The sequence below is a fragment of the Notothenia rossii genome (genome assembly GCF_949606895.1).
Source record: "Notothenia rossii genome assembly, chromosome: 8".
NCBI lineage: Eukaryota > Metazoa > Chordata > Actinopteri > Perciformes > Nototheniidae > Notothenia > Notothenia rossii.
Genome location: NC_136906.1, coordinates 80,367,383 through 80,394,535, shown reverse-complemented (window position 1 = coordinate 80,394,535; position 27,153 = coordinate 80,367,383). Strand labels below are relative to the sequence as shown.

At 43.0% G+C, this 27,153-nt stretch overlaps 1 protein-coding gene across 5 annotated transcripts; it reads left to right on the top strand.

Moving 5' to 3' along the window:
- LOC307014525 (NLR family CARD domain-containing protein 3-like) lies at window positions 1-25,446 on the top strand. Of its 5 annotated transcripts, none has more exons than XM_079642504.1 (14): window positions 1-47; window positions 7,547-7,654; window positions 8,442-8,523; window positions 8,612-8,704; window positions 8,872-8,979; window positions 9,462-9,575; window positions 13,245-13,358; window positions 13,542-13,620; window positions 14,732-14,933; window positions 16,180-17,986; window positions 18,082-18,255; window positions 22,299-22,472; window positions 23,733-23,779; window positions 23,888-25,446. In XM_079642504.1, the coding sequence occupies exons 3-14, from the start codon at window positions 8,462-8,464 to the stop codon at window positions 24,646-24,648; spliced, it is 3,735 nt and encodes a 1,244-aa protein (XP_079498630.1). In that variant the 5' UTR covers window positions 1-47; window positions 7,547-7,654; window positions 8,442-8,461; the 3' UTR covers window positions 24,649-25,446. The 5 variants fall into 5 exon arrangements, with proteins under 5 accessions (XP_079498630.1, XP_079498629.1, XP_079498632.1 ...); XM_079642503.1 differs by lacking the exon at window positions 1-47 and adding an exon at window positions 3,180-3,421; XM_079642506.1 differs by lacking the exons at window positions 1-47; window positions 7,547-7,654; window positions 8,442-8,523; ... (1 more) ...; window positions 8,872-8,979; window positions 9,462-9,575 and adding an exon at window positions 12,397-12,575.
- Window positions 25,447-27,153: the final 1,707 nt, after the last annotated feature.

Genomic DNA, 27,153 nt, shown 5'->3' with positions numbered 1-27,153 from the left:
CACTTTCTGCTCTTCGTGTCGCACTTTCTACTTATTCCCATCTCAAGGTTTATATAATCGATATTTTAGTTCCAGCTTTTAGAGGAATACAAATACAAACTGTTTGTGAGACATAGTTAAAATGCTCTGGATTCAATTCTGCTTAAAAGGGAAACAACCCCATCTGCTGCTGTAGCCTATGTAAAGTAATGGCAAAGGATTATTAGGATAGGGTTTATTTAGTTACATTTGGAAACTTGTAAATTGTTGGGAATATAAACGCCACGTTTTTATAAGCTTTTAATTGATTTTATGTCTTTTATTATTCTCTAATGTTTTTGTGATGCGTCATATAGAGGAAGTCACTTTCTGTTATTATTAAATACGCTGTGTTGCTGGATATTTATATGTTAAATAGGCTAAGTAGATTGGCTGTATTCTTCTGTATCTTAAAATAGTTAAATGTACTTGTTATAAATGTTGTTTATAATAGTGAAAGTTAGTGGTGAACTGTTTTCTGTGTTTATCCTCCGGAATAAGGACAGAGCATTGATGTTTGTAATATAGAGCAGTGGTTACAGTGCATGACATTAAGGATTTTGGGAGATGGCCCTGTGGGCCATCTAAGCTAATTTACAGATGGCCCTGAGCCCAATAGAGATTGCCCTGAAAAATGTGTGCGGACGAAATGCCACGAAGGGTTTGGGGGGCCTCCCCCTAGAACATTTAGATTTTTGCAGGTCTTAGAGGCTGTCTGGTGCATTCTCTAGACTGAACTATGAGATGAACCAGCACAATATTATATTGTAGAATTTCAATTTTATTCTTCATTTCACTTGCTTGTTTGTTCTTGTTTGTGTTTGCTCGCTTGCATACCCTGCATAGCTATAAAAAATACTTAAGTTGTTGGTCAAGACACTTTCCATCTGATGAAGGTAAATGCCTTCATCAGATGTAAAAAAGTAGAAAACATTACATTCAGTTATTACTGCCAAAACAAACATTATTTACACTATTATGGCCCCTGTTAAAAATGTTTGTAATGTTATCTACTGTAAGTTGATCGAACGAATGCCTCCTCATCCGGAAGCTGACCGAGCAGACCCGAGCAGCAGTCGAGAGGAGCCGAGCGCATCCGCGAAGCATACAAAATGGCGACGTCAGAGTTCCCGTTGGCCGGCAAATCTAAATCTCTTTGGTCACAATAATTTCCCTTTAGCACAATACGGCTTCAGTTGCGCCACTTATGTGACAGACAAGAAGAGTATGTGACAGACAAGAATAGTCAATTCTAATGTCTAACACTTAATGTGGAGAAAGAGATGTCCTGTATGGGTTGATTGTGCGTTGATCTGTTGGTAATGCCTCGGGGTTCCGGTGGGCATGTAAACAAATGCATAATACTGCGCTATACTTTGTGGCCTCACCCAGTTGCATAGCGATACTTATTGTTTAGGTGTCTTTTAATAAGCAGGTAGTCCTATCATTAGCTAGAACTAGCTGGATCTGATCAATATGGACTTAAACGCGAGTGAAGTCTAATCTGACTGGAGAGAGAGATCAGCTGCTGCTGACGAGTCGACACGCAGCACTGCATGATCACATGCAGCGGTGAGCAGACAAAACACACACTTCAGGTTAGAATATCACACGTAGCTATTTTTAATTACCTCTCAAACTACCTAAACTAGTGATAGATATGTTTAGTTTTACTGTCGGGTCACTCATTACTGGATCCGCGAGCTGCTGGCATAATAGATTGTCCGATCGGGCAACCAGCAGGTGAGGCTTCATTGCCCGAGCTAAAGACTAGATGGCCCCGGGCCATCGGGCAGCCCTTAATGTCGAGCCCTGAGTGGTTATTACACTGTATACAAACCACCAAACGATCAAAAGACTATTTATTTTGTACAATTTGTAGAAAACTCTTATTGGCACACTTCAGTCCCGGGATTCGTCCCGAACGTCCCGATGGGCCGGTACTGAAGTGGGCCGGTCGGACGAAGTGAGCAGGTCGGATAAGTCACTAGCACCCCACCCCCCGTTGCCAATTTACTAGCAAAATGTAGGCCTACTAGCGGTACCGAGGTGGGCCGGTCGAGAGTCCGGGGCTGATTTTTAGTCTCAGTCCGCCCCTGGCTACGGACACCATAGCAACGGTCAGGCACGTGCACACATAGACATCAGAGTGGGCTGCCCTTTTTCTTCCTCCAGAGAAAGTGCCCTTCACCCCCCCCCCCCCCCCCCCCTTTTTCTTTTTTTAAATAGATGAATATATATCTTCTGCTGTTAGCGCACAGTTTCCCTTTCCAAAAATATATTGATTGAATAAAAAACATCAGGTCGGGAGATTAGACTGCATGCAGTTCCGATGCTCTCTCCACCCTCCCTCCCTCCCTCCGTGCACGTCTCGCGCACCGCGGTGCTGACAGTCATCGGCAGTCTCTTCAGACAGACAGGTAGCAGCACCTCCCACTTTACTGTCCCATGTTATGCCGGCTTTTCTTGGCTTGTTTGAAGGTGAGTGGAGATGAACAAATGACTAAGCTGCCAGTGCGTCGAGTTTACAGCTAATTAGCTAAAAGACAAAAACAAATAGTTAACTAGGTAGGCTACTAGCTAATGGATAAGTTAGCTCAAGGTTTAGCTAAGGCAATTTATCATGGGCATACAGGCTAATGTACTGTAGCCTACTTAAGGTGAGACACTAAAGGTGAATACAGTAAAATGTGTATCTAATAACTTCATCAAAATCGCCACTTCGCAAATTAGGCATTAACTAGTACACTAGTAATAAAGTACTATCTTATCTCTTATCTTAATTAAAATGCGCTAATTTGCATGCAGTTACCAAGGCATTGCAGTTTAAATGCAGATTAGCTTTAAATCTATAGATGAATTCAGACATGGTACAACGAACATCATTTATAGGTGTTTTTTTTAAGTTTACTTTCCATTAGAGTGAAAGAATACATGAAAGCAAAATAGACCAAAATAACAACATGAAAAAACAATCTTTTTGCCTGTAATGACCTTAAACAATAACTTCATAATTGTTATTGTTGGCTGCTCATTTATTTGTTGTCTGCTCTTGTGCTTAGTGAATACTAAATAAGACCATTGTCTCTGTGTTAGCTGATTAGTGTGTAGACTTATGTTGAGTATTAAACAATTGCATGAGTGTGAGGTTATTAAAATGAATTGATCAGTAAGTCAGAGATGTGGAACTATATTTAACTTTTTGTTTTAAACTTTTTGTTATAAATGATTATGGGAGGTGCCTTTTTTCTCACTTGAGCTCCCGCCCCCAACATCTCCGCGCACGTCCCCATTGCTGTAAAAGCTTTTATTTTGAAGGTCAGTCTGGTTCCCGTTTAAAGTTAAGTTTCGTTTTCTTCTCTGAGACTGTTGTGACGCACTTTTTGTCTTATCCCATCTAAAGGTTTGTAATCTCTACTTTTCACGTTTCGATTCTTTATTTCGTTGGTTCCAGCCTTAGAGGAACAACATCCAACTGGTATGTCTTTAGTTTGGACTTAACTCTCTCTCCATGTTCCGTTTATTTCTACCGAGTCATTTAGGCCACGAGGCTCGTCAACTGTCACACCTTGTGCACGCGCTTGTTATTGTTTGAAGAGCAAACAACAACTATGGTACAGTCAGTTAAATAATGCGATGAACATGATTCAGAACATCATAGAGACTGCTCTAACATTGTTTGGTGTATTTATGATGTATTTATTATGATGTGCCAGCAGATGTTATCAAGTGCGTTTGCTGTCGTGTGGAAACTACAATTTCCTGTACAGCGGACTACAATAAGCGCAACTGTATACGTTGCACCGGAAGCAACGCTGTTTGTGTCCGTCATGAAACACGCTTTGTACAAACGGTTCCGTGCGGACAGTAACTAGTAAACTCCAGAGGTGGGAGAAGTATTCAGATCGGGTACTTTAGTAAAAGTACTCAGATGTAAAAGTACTCAGATCTGGTACTTGAGTAAAAGTGGAAGTAGGCCTACTCAGATCTTGTACTTGAGTAAAAGTAGAAGTACCCGACTCATTCTACAATTTGAGGTACATTTCATCAACAAAACAGTACAAAAACAGTATTCTTTCTCAATAGAACAATCAGTGGTTCAAGTTAGTATATTCCTAATTGTAACATTTCCACTAGTATTTTATTTTAAGGGAAAGGATGTTTTCACTACTCAGTTCGTCAACTATGTTTCGGACAAACTTGATGTCATTACAATCATTTGATTAAGTCCTGCACTTCAAGTAAAATCCAATTTGAAAGGCTATTGAGTATATTCTACCATATATACTATGATTTTTAAAAGTAAAAAAAAAAAATGGTATTAAAGGTTTTTTTTTCATGTGATATGTTCAGCACTGTACAGCACTGGATGGGATATTTTGTATTATAAAACTACCATACAGGTCATTTTGATAGTTTTAAGAGATGTCATGTAAAAGTGCAACCTGTGTAGATGTACATTATACTATAAAGGATATCAGAAGCACTATTTTAGATATTTGAAATTAGAAAAAAATGAGGTGCAACATAGTTTGACGCAAATAACATAGTTGACTGGACACATTATTAACCATCAGCACTATGTTTATTTCAAGGCAGAAGTGCAAAATTCAATTGATAATGATGTGTAATGACGTCGACATGTCATACAAATTGTCAACTAGGTTACCTGTCAACTAAGTTACTACAGTTATTACAGTACTGGGTAACTTGGTTGACAGGTAACCTACTGTAGTTGAGAATTTCCCAATTTTGACCCATAATTTCAATGGTAGGCCTTGCCTGGATGACCACATGTCATTTTCTTGAACAGGTTAACCTCACATTTGAACATATAATTGAATTAAAATCATTAAACAATTGTAAACCATAACAATGTACGCAGTGGTGTAGTGGGGATTTTTTTATTGGGTGGACGGGGAGGGGGGGGAGACACTATGGACGCGCTCGTGAACTGTCAACGGGGGTGGGGGTACACTTTGGACCTCTGTGTCGCCTGTCAGCGCAACTTAGGCTACATGATGCCGTTTAGACAATATAATAATAAAGGGCGGTGCCAACCGTCAGCAAACCGATCCGGCCTTTCTGCGCGACTGTCACTCAAATGCGGGACATAGTCTCAATTTGTGGGACGTGAGACAAATAATGAAAAAGCTGTGTGTGCAGTCCCGCACAAAGCCTGGTCACCCTACACCAGTGGTTCTCAAAGTGGGGGGGCGCAGAGGCATGAGAGGGGGGGCGCGAGAGACCAGGAGGAAAATGGTTATTTAAAAAATGTGTGTGTGTGTGTGTGTGTGTGTGTGTGTGTGTGTGTGTGTGTGTGTGTGTGTGTGTGTGTGTGTGTGTGTGTGTGTGTGTGTGTGTGTGTGTGTGTGTGTGTGTGTGTGTGTGTGTGTGTGTGTGTGTGTGTGTGTGTGTGTGTGTGTGTGTGTGTGTGTGTGTGTGTGTGTGTGTGTGTGTGTGTGTGTGTGTGTGTGTGTGTGTGTGTGTGTGTGTGTGTGTGTGTGTGTGTGTGTGTGTGTGTGTGTGTGTGTGTGTGTGTGTGTGTGTGTGTGTGTGTGTGTGTGTGCGCACCCCGGTAACAGAGATTGTTGTTGTTAGCTTCTGGTGCTAGCGAGCTACGCTAACGGATATAAGGAGTTTTTTCAACAACAAAGTGGAGGAGAGTCCTCTCCTGTCAGACTGAGAGACTCAGTGAGCTCAAGCAGTGGTTCCCAACCTTTTTTCCCAAGAGCCCCCCCAAATGACTCCTGTTGGAAGTTGCCCCCCCCCCCCCCCCCCCCGCGCAAACAGTGGTAATTACAGTTTCAAAGTCTCAAAATGCTACAACTACCGTCACAAACTGGATGAATGTGAAGTATGTTGTTAAAGGAGGATCAAAGCGTAACTAAGGAGCTCTGTTGGAGTGACTCTGATGGTTATTGGACTCAAGATTCATTCATTTGGATTCCCGCTGTATGAAGAAATTAAAGGACGGCGCAAGTGGAAACAATTCTCAAAGGGATTGAACTGTTTAAAACACATGCTCAAAGTAAGCCGGGTTTTGCCGATGTGTTTTTGTGGATTCAAAAGTCCTAAATATCTACAAAATGGAGGAGACCGATCTGATCGGAGCAACTGGGACAAATAATCCAACTGAAACCGGCATGGACGATGACTATGTTTTAAAAATAAGCTTATCCAGAAAAGCCCGGTTTGGACACTTTACAGGCAGAAGAAACATTTCTATTAAAGAAAGAATTATACATTTCTGTCTTTTTATGCCTATAATAGCTACTAACTTGAATTTGTATTCAAATTAATTAATCAATTATTTTTTATATTTTATTGTAATGCAGAGACAAGGCTTTTAGTGACAATCATGTATTGCGTTACAATTATATGTAAAAAATAAATCAATCTAAATATGATATTTGGCCTCAAATCATCTGAGGCCTGGCACCCCCCCTGCGATCTTTGGCGCCCCCCCAAGGGGGCCGCGTCCCCCAGGTTGGGAACCACTGAGCTAAAGGACTCTCTCAGTGTTTAGATAGTTAACTTTAGTCTAAGTTATCTCAGTGGGTCTCAAACGTTTTGGTCACGATTAATGTAAACAATTATTTCCGAGGCAGAAGTTTATATGATCATTATAGTTATAAAAAAATAAGAGAATAAATGAAAAACTGTTATGAAATACTATATGACAGTAAAGAAAGAATACAGTTTGAAAGGGGAGTGATTTGTAAAATATCCATAAAGAAAAAGTAAATCTGTTTACAGTTCAATGTGTGTGTGATATTATAACAGGCTTTCCAATAATAGGCAAAATATGATAGAATAATTATAATTATCATCAATGGACATGGAATGTACCCTAAATTGTAGAATAATTTTGAGTAAAAGTACTCAGATCTGGTACTTGAGTAAAAGTAGAAGTACTCAGATCTGGTACTTGAGTAAAAGTAGAAGTACTCAGATCTTGTACTTGAGTAAAAGTAGAAGTACTCAGATCTGGTACTTGAGTAAAAGTAGAAGTACTCAGATCTGGTACTTGAGTAAAAGTAGAAGTACTCAGATCTGGTACTTGAGTAAAAGTAGAAGTACTCAGATCTTGTACTTGAGTAAAAGTAGAAGTACTCAGATCTGGTACTTGAGTAAAAGTAGAAGTACTCAGATCTGGTACTTGAGTAAAAGGAGAAGTACTCAGATCTGGTACTTGAGTAAAAGTAGAAGTACTCAGATCTTGTACTTGAGTAAAAGTAGAAGTACTCAGATCTGGTACTTGAGTAAAAGTAGAAGTACTCAGATCTTGTACTTGAGTAAAAGTAGAAGTACTCAGATCTGGTACTTGAGTAAAAGTAGAAGTACTCAGATCTGGTACTTGAGTAAAAGTAGAAGTACTCAGATCTTGTGCTTGAGTAAAAGTAGAAGTACTCAGATCTTGTACTTGAGTAAAAGTAGAAGTACTCAGATCTTGTACTTGAGTAAAAGTAGAAGTACTCAGATCTTGATGTCTTTTAACCTCTTTCTCTTTCTTGATCCTCCCTAGCAACGGTCATTAGTCCTTGTCGGCGGTCTGTTCTACTGGATTAACAACCTGTCAACTGTTCTGAATTGACCAATCAGAATCGAGTATACAACGAAGCCGTGTAATAAGGTACGATAACTCCCACTGCCCGTTAGATGGTGTGCAGCATCACTTGACCCTAACCCAGTGTTTGGTGATTGTTGTGTACCTGCCTCAGGACTGCAGATGGAAATGAGCTTTTAGCTTGAATCTGGCATAAATCATCCCTTCTCTTTTCTGGGATTAATGTATTTGTATTCATGGTCCTTGTTCAAATACATATATAAATTAAACACAGATTAATTATAATCTTTGTTAAATCTAATCTGTTTTATTGAGACTTGACCATGACCTCTTTGTGCCACCAGAGGGCCACACATCCACAGACAGCCTCATTCAAAGGAAACAGTTTAATAACATACAAATAAACAGTAATAGTAGTAAAGGTGCATGAAATAAAACAATTGGAATAAAATCATACAACTGTAATACATTAAAATAAGCAATTTTGTATTTGAATAAGCAAGAGGGCTGGCTGAATGTGTTGTTTTTTAGTTAAAGTTTAAATATTGAAATGCTTCCTACAGTCTCAAGGACAGAACTGATGCTCTGTGTTTCTCTACAGGTGAAGGTATAAAGGTGTCTGTGAGTTCAGCTCCAGCTAACAAGCTCACATGATGGACTATTGCACAAAAGCTCTAACTGGACAAATATACATATTTTAAAATGTTGAAAAAGCTTTTCAAAGTCAAGTAAACATGAAAACTGATCCCAAAGACAACAAGGAGACTTCCCCTGAGTATGGAGGTGATTGAGCTCTGTGAGGGGATCGTGATGAGGAGAACTGATGTGTGAATGATGTGTGATTCTCCCACAGGCGTTTCTGTGGACTCTGCCATGGATCGGAGAGAGTTAGAGAGAGAGCTGGACAGTGAAAAGAGACAAATCCAAGCTCTGAGGTGAGATGAAGTTCTCTATCTGTGCATGAGTCTGCTTAGTGTCCCAGCTCAGGACACACTGTTAACATTCAAATATCTGTGTGTAAAGGCAACTGCTGCAATTGCACGGACTTGAACCTGAACCTGGACCTGGACCTGAACCTGGACCTGGACCTGGATCCAGCTTTGAGTCTGACGGAAGGTAAGAATGAAACGCAAAAAAAAAATGCATGAATTGTTTCTCTTGTCTGTGTTAAAGGTACGATGTCTATGTGTAACTTTCCAAAAGTCCTGGTTATTAATGACATCAGTGAGCGATACCTGCAGTTTGCATAGTTATGCAAATGTCTCTGTGCTGTTTTGTTTCAGGCGCCGTCAGCAGAGAGCTGTCTCTCCCAGCTGTGTGTCCTTCAAGAGCGACTGGTCGATGGAAGATATCATAAACTTTAAAGGAAGACTTCCATCTTCTGATCAGATGTAAGCTGCAACTGATAGTCGGGTTATATTATAATACAACTTAAGAATTCTTAGAAATGATTCAGACTTTTATTCTATGAATTCTGCCCGTAATCTCAGAATTCTCAGAAAAAACTGTTTTGAGATTAAAGTCTGTATTATGATTTCTTTTCTAATAATTCAGATCTGAATCTCAGAGTTCTGAGAGAACACAGAATTCTCTAATCAAATTCCATGTGGCCCTAATCCTCTTCCGTAATAATCTGTTCAAACTAAATAACAAGATTCTTTCATTCTTTGGATCAAAAGTTGGGGTCGTTGAAGGTTCATAACTGACAAAGATTTCATAGTTTAGAAGTTACATCACAATCTGTTGACATTTTTTAAATAAAAAGCGATTAATAATGTCACACTGAAATATATAGTGGTTTTAAGAAATCAATATTTATTTTGTATCTGTTTTTATCCTTCCTACAAATGTGTCTGTGCTGTTTTTGTTTCAGGCGCCGTCAGCAGAGACCTGTCTCTCCTGAACCCAGCTGTCTGTCCTTCAAGAGCAACTGGTCGAAGGATGATATCATAAACTTTAAAGGGAGACCTCCATCTACTGATCAGATGTAAGCTGCAACTGATAGTCGGGTTACGTTAGAATTAAATTAGGAATTCTGTGAAGAAATAATTCTGACTTTTTTTCTAAGAATTCTGAACTTAAAGGTCCCTATCATGCAAAATGCCCTTTGTGATGTCTTCTCTACATCAGTGGTTCCCAAACTTTTTGGGCCCAAGGCACACCAAAGGACAAGTAAAAATCTCAAGGCACACCTACCCTAAAATAGCCCTTATAACACGTGTTATCACTCATATCATGTAAAATATCTGTAAATGTGCATACTTATTTACTAATGGCAAATAAAATGTGACAAAGACAACTATATTACTCATGAAATATTTATTAACGAAAAAAAAATTAAATTAATTTATAAATATAAATATATATATATATATTATATATATATATATATAATATATATATTATATAATTTATTAAACTTTAGCAAATTAGGCTTCATCAAAGCAGCAACACACTCATTTAAACCAGACAGGTCACAAAATTAAAAATGAGGCAACGGAAACTCAGCAGAAACTCAGCACAGAGAACTGTCAATGCAAGGAAACATGGTCCTGAACTACAAATTATGAATATAACATTTCACCAATCAGCATTGAAACATGTGCTATTTTAAAATTTGCCTATTTACAGATTAATGGGATACATGTGCCTGTCGGGGCGCGCAGATTTTTTTAATCCTTGGTGGCACTGAAGAGAGGGCAACTCGCAAGTCCTGTTCAACAGACAGCCGTGACCTGCTGTTGTTCTTCATATAAGTCAGAATAGAGAACGCCAGCTCACACAGGTAGGTAGTGGGAAAATGAAGTAGTTGCTCAATCGCGTGGTGGGAGATGCTTGGGTACTCCGATGCAGAAGCCAACCAAAACTGATCCAGTGGGAGCTCACTGAATTTGAGTTTCAGTGTGCGGTCCACACGGAGCTCTGCGCACTCCTCTCTCTCTTTCATGGAGAGCTTCTCTGTGGAGGATTCCTGGTGGAATGGGTCTTGGATCCAGTCCTAGTCCTCGATGTCAGCCACACGTGGAAAATACTGCTCAAACCTCTCTTTTAAGGTCTGAAGGTGTTCCGCATACACAGCGCGCTCCTTAGCTGCCTGCGGCGCAGCTGATGTCAGCGGGAACATGTCCATGGAGCCCTGCTCCAAAGCCTCCTGCCACAGGAGAAGTTTGCCCATAAACCCCCGAATCTTATCTGTGGACGATAAAATGTTTTCATTCCTTCCCTGAAGCTTGGCGTTTAACTCGTTCAGATGCCCAAATATGTCTGCGAGGTAAGCCAGCCTGGCGCACCACCTCTCATCCGCGAGCTTGTCTTTATGTGGGACAGCGTTTTCACCTGAAAACTCCAAAAGCTCTTCCCGAAGCTCATAAAGACGGGATAGGACTTTCCCCCGTGACAGCCAACGTACCTCTGTGTGCAGGATCAGGCTTTGGTGGTCGGCTCCCATCTCGGCGCACAGCTGGGAGAAGAGGCGAGATTTCAGGGGCCTTGATTTTATGTAATTCACCATCTGCACGGCCTGATTCAGCACCTCAGTCAACTCCGGGGGCATGGTTTTGGCAACCAATGCCTCTCGGTGCAGAATGCAGTGGTTTGTCACGATATGTGGGTTTTGTGCCCTCACCTTAGCAATGAATCCTTTCACTCTCCCCGTCATGCTCGCCGCACCATCTGTGCAAAGACCGACGCACATATTCCAGGTCAGACTGTTCTCTTTAAAATAGTCATTAGTTACCCTGACTATTTCCTCTCCCGTGGTGTGGCTTTCCATTTCTTTGCAGAATAAAAATGTCTCTTTGATGGAGTCAGCATCAACATATCTGACGTTTGCCAGAAGTTGGGCAGCCCCACTGATGTCCGTAGATTCATCTATTTGGAGGGAAAATCTGCCGCTCGCCTGCAGTTTCTCTGCCAAATGTTCCTCAATGTCTTCGGACATGTCGTCGATTCTTCTTTTGATCGTATTATCAGACGACGGCACTTTCGATAGCTCATTTGCGGCATCTGGACCCAGCATGACACCTGCAAGTATTTTGCAAGCAGGGAGGATGAGTGTCTCCGCTATTGTGTGAGGCTTCTTCTGCTTTGCAATGAGCTCCGCTAGCATGTAACTCGCCTCCATTGCCTTATCAGACACTTTCACAGAATCCAACAAACGTCCTTGCTGCCTCTGGTTCAGATCCCGCGCTCTTCTGAAGTAGTCCAAGTTACTGTGAACATGGGCGGGATGTTTGGTTTCGAAGTGCCTCTTCAGCTTGCTTGGAACCATGTTAGCATTAGCTAACTTCTCCCGACAGACGACGCACTCGGGCTGAGGATTGTTCACATCCCCGGTCCAAATGAAGCCATAAGACAGATAACTGTCATGGTACTGTCTGCTGACAGTTTTTTTCCTCTTCTATTTCGGTGGTGGGTTGTCGGCAGTCTCTACACTGGTGGTTGCTGGTTTGCTCCGCACAAGAAAGCGCTCCATTTTCCCGCTTGCTTGTTTCTCAGTTTTAATATTGTCCTTCAGCCTTTGATGTGTCACAGTCTTATAAATCCCACCTGCGCAACTGCGTTAACAGCGGAATACGGGGTTCTGTGAGGATTATTTTTTAAATAATCGTTTTTAGGTATAGAGTTTGCCTCTGTATTATGAAATGTGTGCATACAAAGTACTGATATAGTAAATAAAAAAATAATTATTTTTGTGTAGTTGTATATTGCAATAATAACGTATGTTTGTCACAAAATCCCACGGCACACCTGGACTTGCCTCACGGCACACCAGTGTGCCGCGGCACACCGTTTGGGAACCACTGCTCTACATCACCATGTGTCCCCGGTGTGTCCCCGGTGTGTCCCCGGTGTGTCCCCGGTGTGTCAGGAGACTCACAAAGTGTCAGAAAATAAAACCCTCTCTTCGTCCGTACCCACATCTCTAAAAACGGGGGAACAACGGAGCTGATCCAGATTTGCTGCGTCATGACGACATTACTCAAATGTGGGCGGGCTTTACACCCACGGGCCAATCAGAAACATTGCTGTCAGAAACAATGAGACGAGTTTTGGAAGTAATATGGTCTGTGTTCACATTAGCATGCTAACACTCAGAGCTAACCTGTACTGGAGAGCATGTGTGTGAAGAAGCAGGAAGTAAAAAGGAACTCACCTTGTGGTATAACCGGCAAGAGAGAAAGCCTTTGAGCTCCATACTGTTTCAGAGAGAATCTTTGATGTGGTTTGGAACATGATATGGCGTTTAATCACAGCAGCGTTTAGCTGAGTTTCTGCTGGTAGACAGCCTTCTCTTCACAGAGCTCACTGCTTGCATGGGGATGCTCCAAAAGGGGCGTGGCCAGCAGCTCGGTTACATTTAAAGGGCCAGACCCAGAATCAGCACTTTAGTAACAGAGCTTAAATAGAGGGGGATGAGGGATGGCTTTAAAAAAAAAAAAAAATTTATTCTTTGGATCAAAAGTTGGGGTCGTTGAAGGTTCATAACTGACAAAAATGTCATAGTTTAGAAGTTACATCACAATCTGTTCACATTTTTTAAATGCAAAGCGATTAATAATGTTACACTGAAATATATAGTGGTTTTAAGAAATCAACATTTACTTTGTATCAGTTTTTTCCTTCCTGCAAATGTTCTGTGCTGTTTTTGTTTCAGGCGCCGTCAGCAGAGACCTGTCTCTCCTGAACCCAGCTGTCTGTCCCTCAAGAGCGACTGGTCGAAGGATGATATCATAAACTTTAAATGGAGACCTCCATCTACTGATCAGATGTAAGCTGCAAGTGATAGTCGGGTTACGTTAAAGAATAACAAGTTACTCTAAAGTCTCTTCCAACCTCTCCTAAAATGAAGCACAAAAGCATAAAGAGAATTCTGTGTTTTTCAATAGCTGCAAAAACACGTCTCTTTGTTGACAGACGTAATGTGAGCTGTGTTTCTATGATTCCTCCATAGTGTGGACCAGGAGAGCTCGAGGGTCCCCAGTGGTCAGTCTGCCCAGCATGATCAGACACATCTGGACTCCATATTTATGGTCTGTACATGTACAACCAGGGGTATAATTGGGATAAGTGGGGGGGCTCTGTTTGAAGGTTCTCACTACCTGACCTTATGTTGTTGATTACAATTTATATTTTAAATCAACATCGCTCTGCACACTTGCTAAAGAACACGTGTGTGGTAATCTCAGTTCCTTTGTAGGGCTGCGCGAGTATGGCCAAAAGTATGTGAGTAAATCTCACTGTAAACTATTTAATTTTGACCGATCATAACTCAGCTTTATGCACACACACATTTAGCAGGGTTTAGGAAACGGGCTCCGTGTTAAAAGACGGGTCGGGTCGTTTGGCGGCAGTCTCTGTGTACACACACACACACACACACCGCCGCAGACTCTCTGTACACACACACACACACACACCGCCGCAGACTCTCTGTACACACACACACACACACACACACCGCCGCAGACTCTCTGTGTACACACACACACACACCACCGCAGACTCTCTGTGTACACACACACACCACCGCAGACTCTCTGTGTACACACACACACACACACACACACACACACACACACACACACACACACACCACCGCAGACTCTCTGTGTACACACACACACACACACACACACACACACCACCGCAGACTCTCTGTACACACACACACACACACACACACACACACACACACACACACACACACACACACACACACACACACACACACACAACCGCAGACTCTCTGTACACACACCAACATAAACACACACACACACTTCTGCAGACTCTGTGCACGGAGGAGCAGCGTAGTCTGGGCGGTGCTGCTCACGACACACACGTTCACTAAGCCGAACAAACTATATCTTGTCACAGAGATCTGCTATTTTAAAGTAAAACACATATCGACCCTAAATATAGTCTATATTAAGAACGAGAAAAGTTTTAATATCGTTTTTTATAAACATATGACAAATGTGCGAGGGTGATGACGTCAGAGAGAGCATCGTCCTATGTGCAGGGCTTAGCCCCGGATCTATTCAGTTCATAATGTTCTCCGTGGCAGGTTCATGCCAGCTGAATGTCAGTCTGTCCATAGATCCACGATGACTGTCTCATTCATGTTATAATGTGTTCCAGCTCCTGGAGGAGAACATTGTGACCTTTGTGAAGAACGAGCTGAAGAAGATGTGGAAGGTGATGTGTTCAGATTACCCAGGAGAGAGTCAGGATGAGTTGGATGCTGAGGAGAAGAGGAATATCGGTGAGGCCTTTCTGAAGATCACACTGCACTTCCTGAAGAGCATGAAGCAGGAGGAGCTGGCTGACTGTTTGTATAACAGTAAGAGGATTTCTCTTTAAGATCTAACATGAGGGAGGAGTAAGACAACGTCATATAATCACTTTTCCATCTGTGCACAAACTTATCTCGTGCCCTCATTGGTCATGTGCGCGTTCCTGTGTGTTGGAGGAGGGGCTCTGTGAGGAAGTCTGAAGGAATCATCATCATATCCAAATTTCTCATGGATGATCAGAGTCCAGGCCTGAAAACATCTGCATGACCATATTTACTCATCAACAAAGTGCCGCCTGCTGGTAACAGGATGTAACAAGTTTTGGACTTGAACGTCCTCTTCCCTCCTTCCTTAGAAGCATTAGGCGCGTTCACAACGCAGTACTTTTCCCACTTTAGGTCATGAGAACTTAGTTCATCAGAACTGTTTAGTTCCAATGAACTAAGTACCGATCGCGTTCACACTGGAATAAGTTCCTGGGGAAGGATTAGGCAAATGAAGCCGCTGACGTCTCTTCTTCTTCTTCTTCTGCTTTGGGTTTACTGGCAGGCCGCAAACAACTTCACGGCGTATACTGCCGCCCGAAGTCCCCGGCCGGAAGTCCCTGGAGTTGGGGACTGGCTTCAGTAGAAGCTGCTGGGACTCCCAGCAGCTTCTACTGAAGCCTTCAGAGTAAATCGCCAGAACGCCGACACCTCCTCATCTCCACCGCTCCCATGTTTTCTTTTGTGTTGCCATAAGTTAGTCTCTCTGCGTTTCTGCGCTGGGCTAATGCTAATCATGCTAATGCGAGGATAATAAAATGGCGGCTTCACAAAGCTTTTTGGGAGTTTTACGGGGCGTGGTTTGCAATCCGCCCAGCCAATCAGACACAGGAACCTTTTTCTCCCACGAAAGTCCCTGCTCTCTGGCAGGGACGGAAAACTGACGGAAAAGGGGGTAAAAAAAGTTCTCATTAACTAACTTTAGTTCCCGCTCTTTTTGGTGGGAACGCGACCTTTCGGAACTAAAGGGGAAAAGTACTGCAGTGTGAACGCGGCTTATGGGATTTATTGTGGGGGATTAAGGACATTTTTGCAAAGACACTTTGAAAATGTCTGACTTCACTGCCGCAGGCTCTGGGTAAACTGTAATCCATCCCACAAGTCTTACCCAAATCCCCAACAGGTTTTTTCTTTACTATACTATACTCTAAGTGGCTGGCTCAGTGGTGGGATCAAGTATTATACGTAAATAGAGTGAAGAGTCTTTTATTCAATGAACCAAGGTTATCTTTTTGTTGTGTTTTTTCAGAAACGTCTGCTCCAATGTGTCAACGTAAACTCAAATCCACCCTGCAGAAGAGGTTCCAGTGTGTGTTTGAGGGCATTGCTAAAGCAGGAAACCCAACCCTTCTGAACCAGATCTACACAGAGCTCTACATCACAGAGGGGGGGTCTGCAGAGGTCAATGCTGAACATGAGGTCAGACAGATTGAAACAGCATCCAGGAAACCAGACAGACCAGAAACAACCATCAGACAAGAAGACCTCTTTAAAGCCTCACCTGGAAGAGATGCACCAATCAGAGCAGTGATGACACAGGGCGTGGCTGGCATTGGGAAAACAGTCTTAACACAGAAGTTCACTCTGGACTGGGCTGAAGGCAAAGCCAACCAGGACATCCAGTTCATATTTCCATTCACCTTCAGAGAGCTGAATGTGGTGAGAGAGAACAAGTACAGCTTGGTGGAACTTGTTCATCACTTCTTCTCTGAAACCAGAGACGCAGGAATCTGCAGGTTTGATCTGTTCTCGGTCGTGTTCATTTTTGACGGTCTGGATGAGAGTCGACTTCCTCTGGACTTCCTCAACACTGAGATCCTGACTGATGTCACAAAGTCCACCTCAGTGGATGTGCTGCTGACAAACCTCATCAGGGGGAAGCTGCTTCCCTCTGCTCGCCTCTGGATAACCACACGACCTGCAGCAGCCAATCAGATCCCTCCTGAGTGTGTGGACATGGTGACAGAGGTCCGAGGGTTCACTGACCCACAGAAGGACAAGTACTTCAGGAAGAGATACAGAAATCAGGAGCCGACTGGCACCATCATCTCCCACATCAAGACCTCACGAAGCCTCCACATCATGTGCCACATCCCAGTCTTCTGCTGGATCTCTGCTTCAGCTCTGGAGGACATGTTGAAAACCAGAAAGGGGGGAAAGCTGCCCAAGACCCTGACTGAGATGTACATCCACTTCCTGGTGGTTCAGTCCAAAGTGAAGAACATCAAGTATGATGGAGGAGCTGAGACAGATCCACACTGGAGTCCAGAGAGCAGGAAGATGATGGAGGCTCTGGGGAAACTGGCTTTTGAGCAGCTGCTGAAAGGCAACCTGATCTTCTATGAGTCCGACCTGACAGAGTGTGGCATCGATATCAGAGCAGCCTCAGTGTACTCAGGAGTGTTCACACAGGTCTTTAGAGAGGTGAGAGGACTGTACCAGAGGGACAAGGTGTTCTGCTTCGTCCATCTGAGCGTTCAGGAGTTTCTGGCTGCTCTTCATGTCCATCTGACCTTCATCACCTCTGGAGTCAACCTGCTGGCAGAAGAACATTCAACCCACTGGCTGTTTCCTCTTTGCTTCATATTCAAACCTAAACTAACACATCTCTACCAGAGTGCTGTGGACCAGGCCTTACAGAGTCCAAACGGACACCTGGACTTGTTCCTCCGCTTCCTCCTGGGTCTTTCTCTGCAGACCAATCAGAAACTCCTACGAGGCCTGCTGACACAGACAGGAAGTGACTCAGAGACAAACCAGGAAACAGTGCAGTACATCAAGAAGAAGATAGATGAGGATCTGTCTCCAGAGAGAAGCATCAACCTGTTCCACTGTCTGAGTGAACTGAATGATCGTTCTCTAGTGGAGCAGATCCAACAGTCCCTGAGATCAGGAAATCTCGAGAGAGATAATATTTCTCCTGCTCAGTGGTCAGCTCTGGGCTTCATCTTACTTTCATCAGAAAAGCATCTTGTTTTTGACCTGAAGAAATACTCTGCTTCAGAGGAGGCTCTTCTGAGGCTGCTGCCAGTGGTCAAAGCCTCCAGGAAGGCTCTGTGAGTACAAGGATTCATCCTGATTAGTCTATTATTAAATAATTGCAATCTTCTAAATATCTTCTAAAAAACTGTAATTATCATGGTCTCTTCAGGCTGAGTGGCTGTAACCTGTCAGAGAGCAGCTGTGCAGCTCTGTCCTCAGTCCTCAGCTCCCAGTCCTCTAGTCTGAGAGATCTGGACCTGAGTAACAACGACCTGAAGGATTCAGGAGTGAAGCTGCTGTCTGCTGGACTGGAGAGTCCACACTGTGAACTGGAAACTCTCAGGTCAGAGACCATATGGGTATCGACATTAAATTCATTAAGCATCTACAAGGGACTTTCAAAAAATAATAGTGTTGACGTTTCGCCCTTCAACCTGCATTTGGGTCATTTTCAGCACATAGCTTGACATGTTCTTTTTTCAGTGTTTACCGCTAGAACAGTGCCATTATATGTTTATATATATATATATATACACAGTATATCAACTTTACTCCAGTACGTAAGTTGTAATTGAAGAACGAGATTGCAGATACAAACAGCTGAAAGCGGCTGATTAAAGTTTCTTATGTATGATGACAGGGCTCAGCCTTAGAGTTCGGCTGATGAGCGCGTAAGGGACTGAAAGACTAAGGATAATCCGGGAGCAGCTGAAAAATGTTGCCTGTTGAAATCCATTGAATGAACTCGGACTCGAGTCCAGGACTCAAGGGCCGATGTTGGGACTCGTGACTCGACTCGGACTCGCGCACTGATGAACTCAAACTCGTTAGTCCGCGCCCCCGCTATTCTCAGTCTAAAGATATGCACAAACACAAACCCGTGCATCGTGCTGTGTACTGTAAAAGCAAGAGCAAAATGTGCTTTCTGTGAAAGGACGATTGACTCGGTTAACGTCAAATTTCATGAGCAATAGTTCTGTTACATTCTTTACTATCGGTATCTAGGCGCCTCCTAAACCGTAGTTTGGATGCTTAACGGAAAGTTCTGATGCGACACGTTGTCAGCCGTTAACCAGCGGTCCGGGCTATTATTTATCACGGGGAAAAGATGAACGGGGTGTTCGGGTGCCGTTGGAAACATCCGTTTATCACGACCCCTTGCGGCTGCTTTTCTTAAAGGGGCAGGCCAGACCTGTAACAGTTCACTGTTTCATATTGAAAATGGCACTATTCCGTTCCACTGTTAAAAATATTTCAATCACGTTCTCAACAACAAGGCATATAAGGAAATGAAACAAACACATGATACAAGTTGACTTTGATCCACAAGAATGATTACTATGATTTATTTATGTTTATGACCCATCCCTAATAAAAGTCATTCAGCACAGTGATGGTTTAGTTAGGTCAGTGGAATGTCAAGGTCTTTTCAGTTTCTGTGGATTTTAGAACCACTAAATAAACTGAAGTAAATCTGAAATGCAGACCATTTTTATTTGTGAAGCAACCGTAACCTTAATAATAATAATATTATTTTATTGTCTAATAAAATGCAATGTGGACAATAACAAATATCAAGAGATAAGAACCAAACCAACCGCTACATTTAAACAAATATATCCACTCCGATTAATACATGATGACTCAGACTTCTGACACGGACTCGGACTCGAGCAAAGGTAATGATGACTTGGAATCTGACTTGATTCTTCTTGGGTGACTCAGACTTGGACTCTGACTCGAAGATAGAATAGAATAGAATATCTGTATTGTCATCACACATCAGTGCAACGAAATTCAGTTGGCATCTCTCACTGCAGTACATAAACAAGAACACATCCATAAAAGCAGAGATAGTAGCAATAATCAAGGTCATCACTTAAATGCACTTTATCAGAATTTTAAAAATACATTTTTAAAGATTATTTAATAAAGAAAAGCTACAATGTTTAAATATAAATAGTTTTTAAAAAATATCAGTTTGATACTTAATAAATATACAAATAAATAGATAACATATGGCATTTTTGGCTGCAGTCTTTGATGGGAGGTAGTGTGTTTGTGTGTGTGCATGTTCAAAGTTCAAAGTTATAGTGAGTTTTGTGCTTGGACAGGGATGGGAGTGATGGAGGCCACAGCTCTGGGAAAGAAACTGTTTTTCAGTCTATTGGTGCGTGACTTTATTGACCTGTCCGGCAGACGGTTCGAACAGTGAGTGGCCGGGGTGTTTGATGTCTTTGATGATACTGCTGGCTTTTTCTGCACTCGACTCCTGTAGATGTTGTCAAGGTTGGGCAGCTCAGTCCCAACGATGCGCTGAGCAGCCTTCACCACCCGTTGCAGGTCCTTCCGCTCTGCGGCTGTGCAGCTGGTGTACCACACAGTTATGCAGCTGGTCAGGGTGGTTTCAATGGTCGACCAATAGAAGTTTACCAGCAGTTTTTGTGGAAGCCTGGCCTGTCTCAGTTTCCTGACCAGGTTTGAGGTGTTTGAGGTCCATGTTCATTTATTGGAGATGTTGACTCCAAGGAACCGTAGGTCTTCCACGCTCTCCACTGCTTCACCATGGATGTGGAGGGGGAGATGGACTTCCTTTTTTGTCCTCCTGAAATCAATAATGAGCTCCTTAGTTTGGAGGTGTTAAGGACAAGGTTGTGCTCCTTACACCAATCCGTCAGATGTTCCACCTCGAGCCTGTAGGCTGTCTCATTATTGTCTGTAATAAGTCCGACTACTGTGGTGTCGTCTGCAAATTTGACTATGGAGTTGGAGGTGTGGATGGGGGTTCAGTCGTTGGTAAAGAGTGTGAAGAGCATGGGACTAAGCACACAACCTTGTGGGGTTCCTGTGTTTAGTATAAGGGGGGATGATAGGTGCTTACCGACTCTGACTTGCTGTGGTCTGTCAGTCAGGAAGTCCATGACCCACGAGCAAAGTGAAGAGCCAAAGCCAAGAATATTCAGTTTGCTGACCAGTTTGTGGGGCATGACGGTGTTGAATGCAGAGCTGAAATCCACAAATAGCATCCTCACATAACTGCCTGGTAATTCCAGATGTGTCAGAGAGGTGTGGAGGGCTGAGTTGATGGCGTCTTCTGTGGAGCTGTTTGGCCTGTAGGCAAACTGATGCTTGTCAAGGTCAGGTGGGATGATTGTTCTGATATGGGAAAGCACCAGTTTCTCAAAACACTTCATGACTATTGGTGTGAGCGCGACTGGGCGATAGTCATTTAGGCACTTCACAGATGTCTTTTTAGGCACTGAAATGATGGTTGAGGATTTGAGGCATGTTGGAACAGTAGCTTGTTGTAATGAGAGGTTGAATATATTAGTAAACACCTCTGTCAGCTGGTCCGCACATGCCTTCAGTACCCGGCCGGGCACTCCGTCTGGACCTGCAGCTTTGCTAGGCCTGATTTTCCTCAGAGTGGTCCTCACCTGATGGTGCTGTAGAACCAGCGTTGTCTCCTCAGCAGGTGGGTGGATGAGTGGAGCAGATTCCCCTCCCGGGGTGTCGAAGCGGGCGAAAAAGTGGTTTAGGACATCAGGGAGTTCTGCATCATTGCTGGGCAGCAGATTGGTGCTTTTGTAGTCGGTTAGTGCCCTGATACCGTTCCACATGCTGCGGGAGTTGTTGTTAGCAAAGTGATCCTCACTGCCTCCAAGTTTGGGCAGCAATGTTTACTAACCATGTCCGCTGCTGTGCACCAGCTGTTGTTTACGTAGACACAAAGTCCACCCCCTCGGCTCTTTCCGGAGTGCTTCGTGCGATCCGCTCTGTAAATAGAGCAGCCGGCTAGCTCGATAGCGGCATCAGGGATGTTGTGGTTCAGCCAGGTCCCCGTGATGATCGTCACACAGTGGGGTACACACCTCACCCTGATCTTGTCCATCTTGTTGATTAGAGACCTGGAGTTGGCGAGGAATAGGCTCGGAAGCGCCGGTCTGTACGGGTTAGCCTTTAGCCTAACCCTTAGCCCAGCTCGCTTACCCCGCTTCTGTCTCCTCTCCTTCCGCCGGCGGCGGCGCCTCGCTGGTAGGACGGTGAAACCGATTGCCTCCGGGCTGCGTAGAATCTCCGGAGGGATGAAAGTTGTGTCGAAACGGAGATCAATGTGGGTGTTCCGAATGAAAAATAATTGTGCTCGGTCATATGTATTTAAGGTTACTACCTTGCTGCTAGAAAGTAAACACACTAAAACGTATATAAACAGAGAGAGAGCCGAGCCGCCTCGGACTCCAGAATTGGTGTATTGACCACAACACTGTCTGAAACAACTCTGGGTGGTAAATACCCTTCTGTGCAGCACTGTGAGCATCTGAGAAAAAAACATGCTTCCAGTCCTGGCAGTACCTGAGATTGTCATCTTGTTGTTTGTGTCTGCAGGCTGTCAGGCTGTTTGATCACAGAGGAAGGCTGTGATGCTCTGGCCTCAGCTTTAAACTCCAACCCCTCCCACCTGAGAGAGCTGGACCTGAGCTACAATCACCCTGGAGACTCAGGGGGGAAGCTGCTGTCAGCTGGACTGGAGGATCCACTCTGGAGACTGGACACTCTCAGGTATGAGAGGCCTACTCTGCTAGATGTTCCCTTATAGGTTTCCGTTGTATAGGATTGTGTGCATGTAAATGGTCTGCAAAGGTTAGCATCCCTGTGTTCCCTCCAGAGGGAGTTTCTCTCCTCCCAAAATTCCATGATTGGACTCCCGTGTTTACTTCCGGAACATAATGACATCACTGTGTAACACTCACGCTCCTATTGGCTAGCGCTCCAACACATTGTACGTGATAGGCTAAGGGGGCGGTAAATCTCTAAGCGGTTGACCAATCAGAGCAAACTGGGCTCTGGTTTCAGACAGAGGGTGAAAAGAGGTGCTGCAGCACAGGCAGTATGAGAACAATAAAGAGCTTTTTGAACATGAGCATTATACAGTATGTACGAAGAAGGGCTTTAGCATTCTAAAAGACACAATAACAAAATATTAAGTGGCTCACAATCCAGGGACCCCATAGCATTTACAATATACAATAGAAAAAAACATTTAAACATTTTACAAGTTATTTCAAAGCAATAAAATCATTTAGCTTTTCGCCTTTTTTTGTTATTTTGACTGGTGTCAATTGACGAAAACATGTAGCCCCATTACACGGGCATATGCTCGTATGGTAGTAATCTATCATACCTGACCCTACAGTGGTGACTGTTACCTCCCACCTTTCTATGCAACTTCAAGAAATGCCTTTCCTCTGTTTTCACCACACCTAAAGCTTCTTCTCCTTTTCACTGCCAATGCATGGTTAACATCCACGCTGGAATTACGGGAGGACGTTGGGTCGAACTTGGTAATGTGATTAATTGTGAGTGTTACCGCGTTAACGCTGACAGCCCTTTGGAGCATGCTTTGCATGGATGTAAAAATGATTTGTAAATAGAGCCAATATTTTGTTTTTATAAGAAAGGACACTTAATCGTGACGTCTGTAGTCAAACACACTATAAAAGACTACAATTCCCACGGCGCCTCCTCTAAAGCTATTTGAGTTTTGACTATTGTAAAGGCCTCTTTTCTTTGTTGCATGTGTAAAAGTTTGTTATTTTATTTTCTGCAAACTCCTTGCATAATATCATCCAAACCATCGGAGGCCGAGCAACTCCTCAAGTGCAAGTAACACAAATATAAAGGAAAGAAAACAAGTTAAAAATGTCTGTTTAAGGCTTGATGGAAAAATAAGGAAGGAAGCCACGACAATACTTGTGGGACAATGCAAGGTCCAAATGTCCATGCTAACACCCTGCCCCCCCCCCCCCCTCTTTCTTTCAGGCTGGAGCCTGCTGGAGCCCGATGGCTGAGGCCAGGCCTCAGAAAGTGTAAGTGTGTTCCCTAAACAAATAAGCCAATAACCATCTTCAAACTGGGACATTGTCAGTAGATGAATTACCTGTGTTAACCTGATGCTGTCTCTCCCTCTCCCTCAGATGCTTGTGAACTGAAGCTGGACACAAACACAGTGAACACAGAACTCAAACTGTCTGAAAGCAACAGGAAGGTGAACCGTGTGAAGGAGAAGCAACCATGTCCTGATCATCCAGAGAGATTTGACCCCTGCCATCAGCTGATGTGTAAGAAAGCTCTGACGGGTCGCTGTTTCTGGGAGGTCGAGTGGAAAGGAAAGGTTGAGATAGCAGTGACTTACAGAGGAATCAGCAGGAAAGGAGAGAGAAAGGACTCTAGGTTTGGAGAGAATGATCAGTCCTGGAGTCTGAAGTGCTCTGATGACGGTTACTTTGTCTGGCACAATAACAGAAGATACACCTCCTTCTCCCCCTCCTCTTCTCCCTCTTCATCCTTCCCCTCTCCTCATCTCCATCACTATCCTCTATCCAGCCGCCGCATTTCTCGCTCCCTCCCCCGCGCCTCCTCCTCCTCCTCCTCCTCCTCCTCTGGTAGAGTAGCAGTGTATCTGGATCATCCTGCTGGCTCTCTCTCCTTCTACAGAGTCTCCTCTGACACACTGATCCACCTCCACACCTTCAGAACCACATTCACTGAACCTCTCTATGCTGGCTTTGGGCTTGGGCCTCAGCTTGATATGTATGGCATCGACATGTTTGAAGATGACATGTTTGAAGATGACTCGTTTGAAGATTACATGTTTGAAGAGGAAATGTCGGGGAGGAGGAGGACGAAGTATGATTTGTCTTCCTCAGTGTGTCTGTGTGATCTGCAGCAGGGCTGAGTAGCAGGTCACACACAGCTGATGTCACACCAACCTGGTCTCTCAGCAAGGTTTTTACATGAAACACAATGCTTAATAACCATTACGTACATAAGAACAGGTTGACAAAGATGAGGCTGTTACACGGGCGAGAGAGAGAGAGAGAGAGAGAGAGAGAGAGAGAGATGGTGAAGGTTTAGTCCAGTCGAGCAAACAAGGTCCAGAATGTTGCCACAAAAATAAGTGAGCTGGTAGCTGGAGAGGTGTCAGTTCACCTCCTAGGCCACTGCTGTGGTGCCCTTGAGCAACGCACCTAACCTCGAAACTGCTCCCTTGGCGCCGGATACCAGGCAGCCTCTCTGCTCTGCCACTTCTACTATCTACCCCCGTCATGAAATGCCCCCCTTGTCACAGGAACGCGCTTTTCTAAATGACACGTTTACACCTTAAAACGATGTTTAAAATGAAAAATAAACGTTCAGGGTTTTTATTAATGGTAATTTTCAGACTGTGAGTTGTTTAGTGGTAGCTCATATAGTCTTGATTCTTCTGGTTTAACTTTTCGCTCCGTATTTGATGGTAGTGGTGTCGAAACTCATTCGTCCATTCCTTTTCAGTTTTTTTAAATCTTTTTTTATTATTATTATTGTTACGTCCTGTCTGTATAAACGTGCTTTAAAATGTATTGTTTAATTTTACATAGTTGTCATCCAATAATCGAAATATATGTTTACAAATGTTACATAGTCTTTGTCAGCATATTTTTGCCACGCTATGCACCCCTTGCTATCTTACAAAATAAAAGTGTCACATACATGAGACTTGCTCCATTTATTGGTACCAGTCCGAGAACCATACCCTGAAAAATGCTTGAGGGTGGGATTAATAGAAACATCTTTTGGGGGGGGGGTGCATTTTATGACAGGCCTGGCGGAAATGTCTATGTTTTTGCTGTAAGCAAAGCTGAGTGCAGGATTTGTAAAGTGAAAATAACCTTCAGAGCAGGGTTTTTTTGTTGGTAACTACTCAGGATTTATTGTCAGAGGTGGGAGAAGTTCAGATCTTGTACTTGAGTAAAAGTTCCAGAGTGTAGGAATACTCGGTTACAATACAAAGTCCTGCATTCAAAATGTTACTCAAGTAAAAGTAGAAAAGTATTAGCATCAAAATATAGTTAAAGTACCACCTGCAGAGGGATCTAGATTCAGGTGTTCTTTTCCCCATAGAGACCGCCTCGCTGCACATTACTACCCCTTGCATAAAGATAGATGATGGGTCCATGGATGTTGTACACAGTGGAAATAAACATTCTGGTCATCTCAACATCAGGGATCTTATCCATTAAACTCCTTCTGAATCAAACCGTCACGGTAGCCTAACCTTACTGATCCCTCTTAAAATAGAAAAAAACACATTACTTTACCAGCAGAGAGAAAATTGATTATTAAATTATTAATGTGACTAATAAAGATTATTAAGTATTATTCTGTTGATCAATGTCATTACATTTGTTGAAAAGCACATAATGAATTGTTTAAGACTCGTTTTGTCAACGTTTAGGACTTGGACCTGACTTGAACTTGCAAAACAATGACTTCCAATAGTCCATTTAGTTTAGGAACCTTCCTAACCAAGTGAAATGACCCGGAAGTACGTCAGTGGCAGCCATGATAAGTGCAGTTCCAATTCTCCAAATGAAAGGAAAGGAGGTTTCAAACTTCCTTTATAACCTCCTTTAGCTTAGGAACCACTGGACCTCCCTAACCGAAAGGAGAGGAGAAAATGCTGCCCCACAATGCATTGCAGCCGCAACATTTGCCGTCACACAACAGTCGGCCGTTCACGGACACAAACGATTATGACGGAGAAGTTATATCATGAAAGTAACAGTGCTTATTAAGCTTTTTAAAACGTATGTGGTAAGTTGCCAAAGGGCTTTGTTTTGAACGTTCATCAGTATTATAATCAAAAAGAGAAATATGAACGTTAGTTTTTACTGAAATGATCAAATAAAGTCAACATTTCACTGAGCTGTGTGGAGTTTGTTCAACTCTTAAAAGATGTTTGAATGGTGATATACACAGTGATAGGTGTTAAGGACTAACGTTAATTATAAATACATTTGTATTGATTTTAAGATCTTTTCATCAATCATACGTATTGGGATCATTTGTATTAATGTGGACCGGAGGGAGAAGGTGACGAGCAGAAGTTTCACTTTCATTTTTTATTTCAATTCCAACTTTGGTCATGAAGAATATGTTTCTCTGTTGTTCATAAAGCATAAAGCAACAGCATCAGAGCACGGTGCAGAGTCTCTAGATGAGTCCCTCGTTCTTATTAAACATCCATGTTGTAGTCCGCTGTATAGAAAACTGTAGTTTCCATAGTTTCCCCACAGCAGCAGACGCACACAATGAAGTCCGCTGGCGCATCATAAACACGTCAGATAGTGAAAGGGCATTCGGATTCTCTAAAGTACCGCAGTCTCTTCTCCTAAGTCCTTTTGAATTCTCCTATCCACTA

Bases quoted from the DNA above. Each gene is read 5' to 3' on its own strand.
- LOC307014525 (XM_079642504.1), top strand. From the start codon at position 8,462: ATGGATCGGAGAGAGTTAGAGAGAGAGCTGGACAGTGAAAAGAGACAA. The intron at 13,621-14,731 runs GTCTGTACATGT...AATGTGTTCCAG, and splicing joins ATCTGGACTCCATATTTATG to CTCCTGGAGGAGAACATTGT. The intron at 18,256-22,298 runs GTCAGAGACCAT...TTGTGTCTGCAG, and splicing joins TGTGAACTGGAAACTCTCAG to GCTGTCAGGCTGTTTGATCA.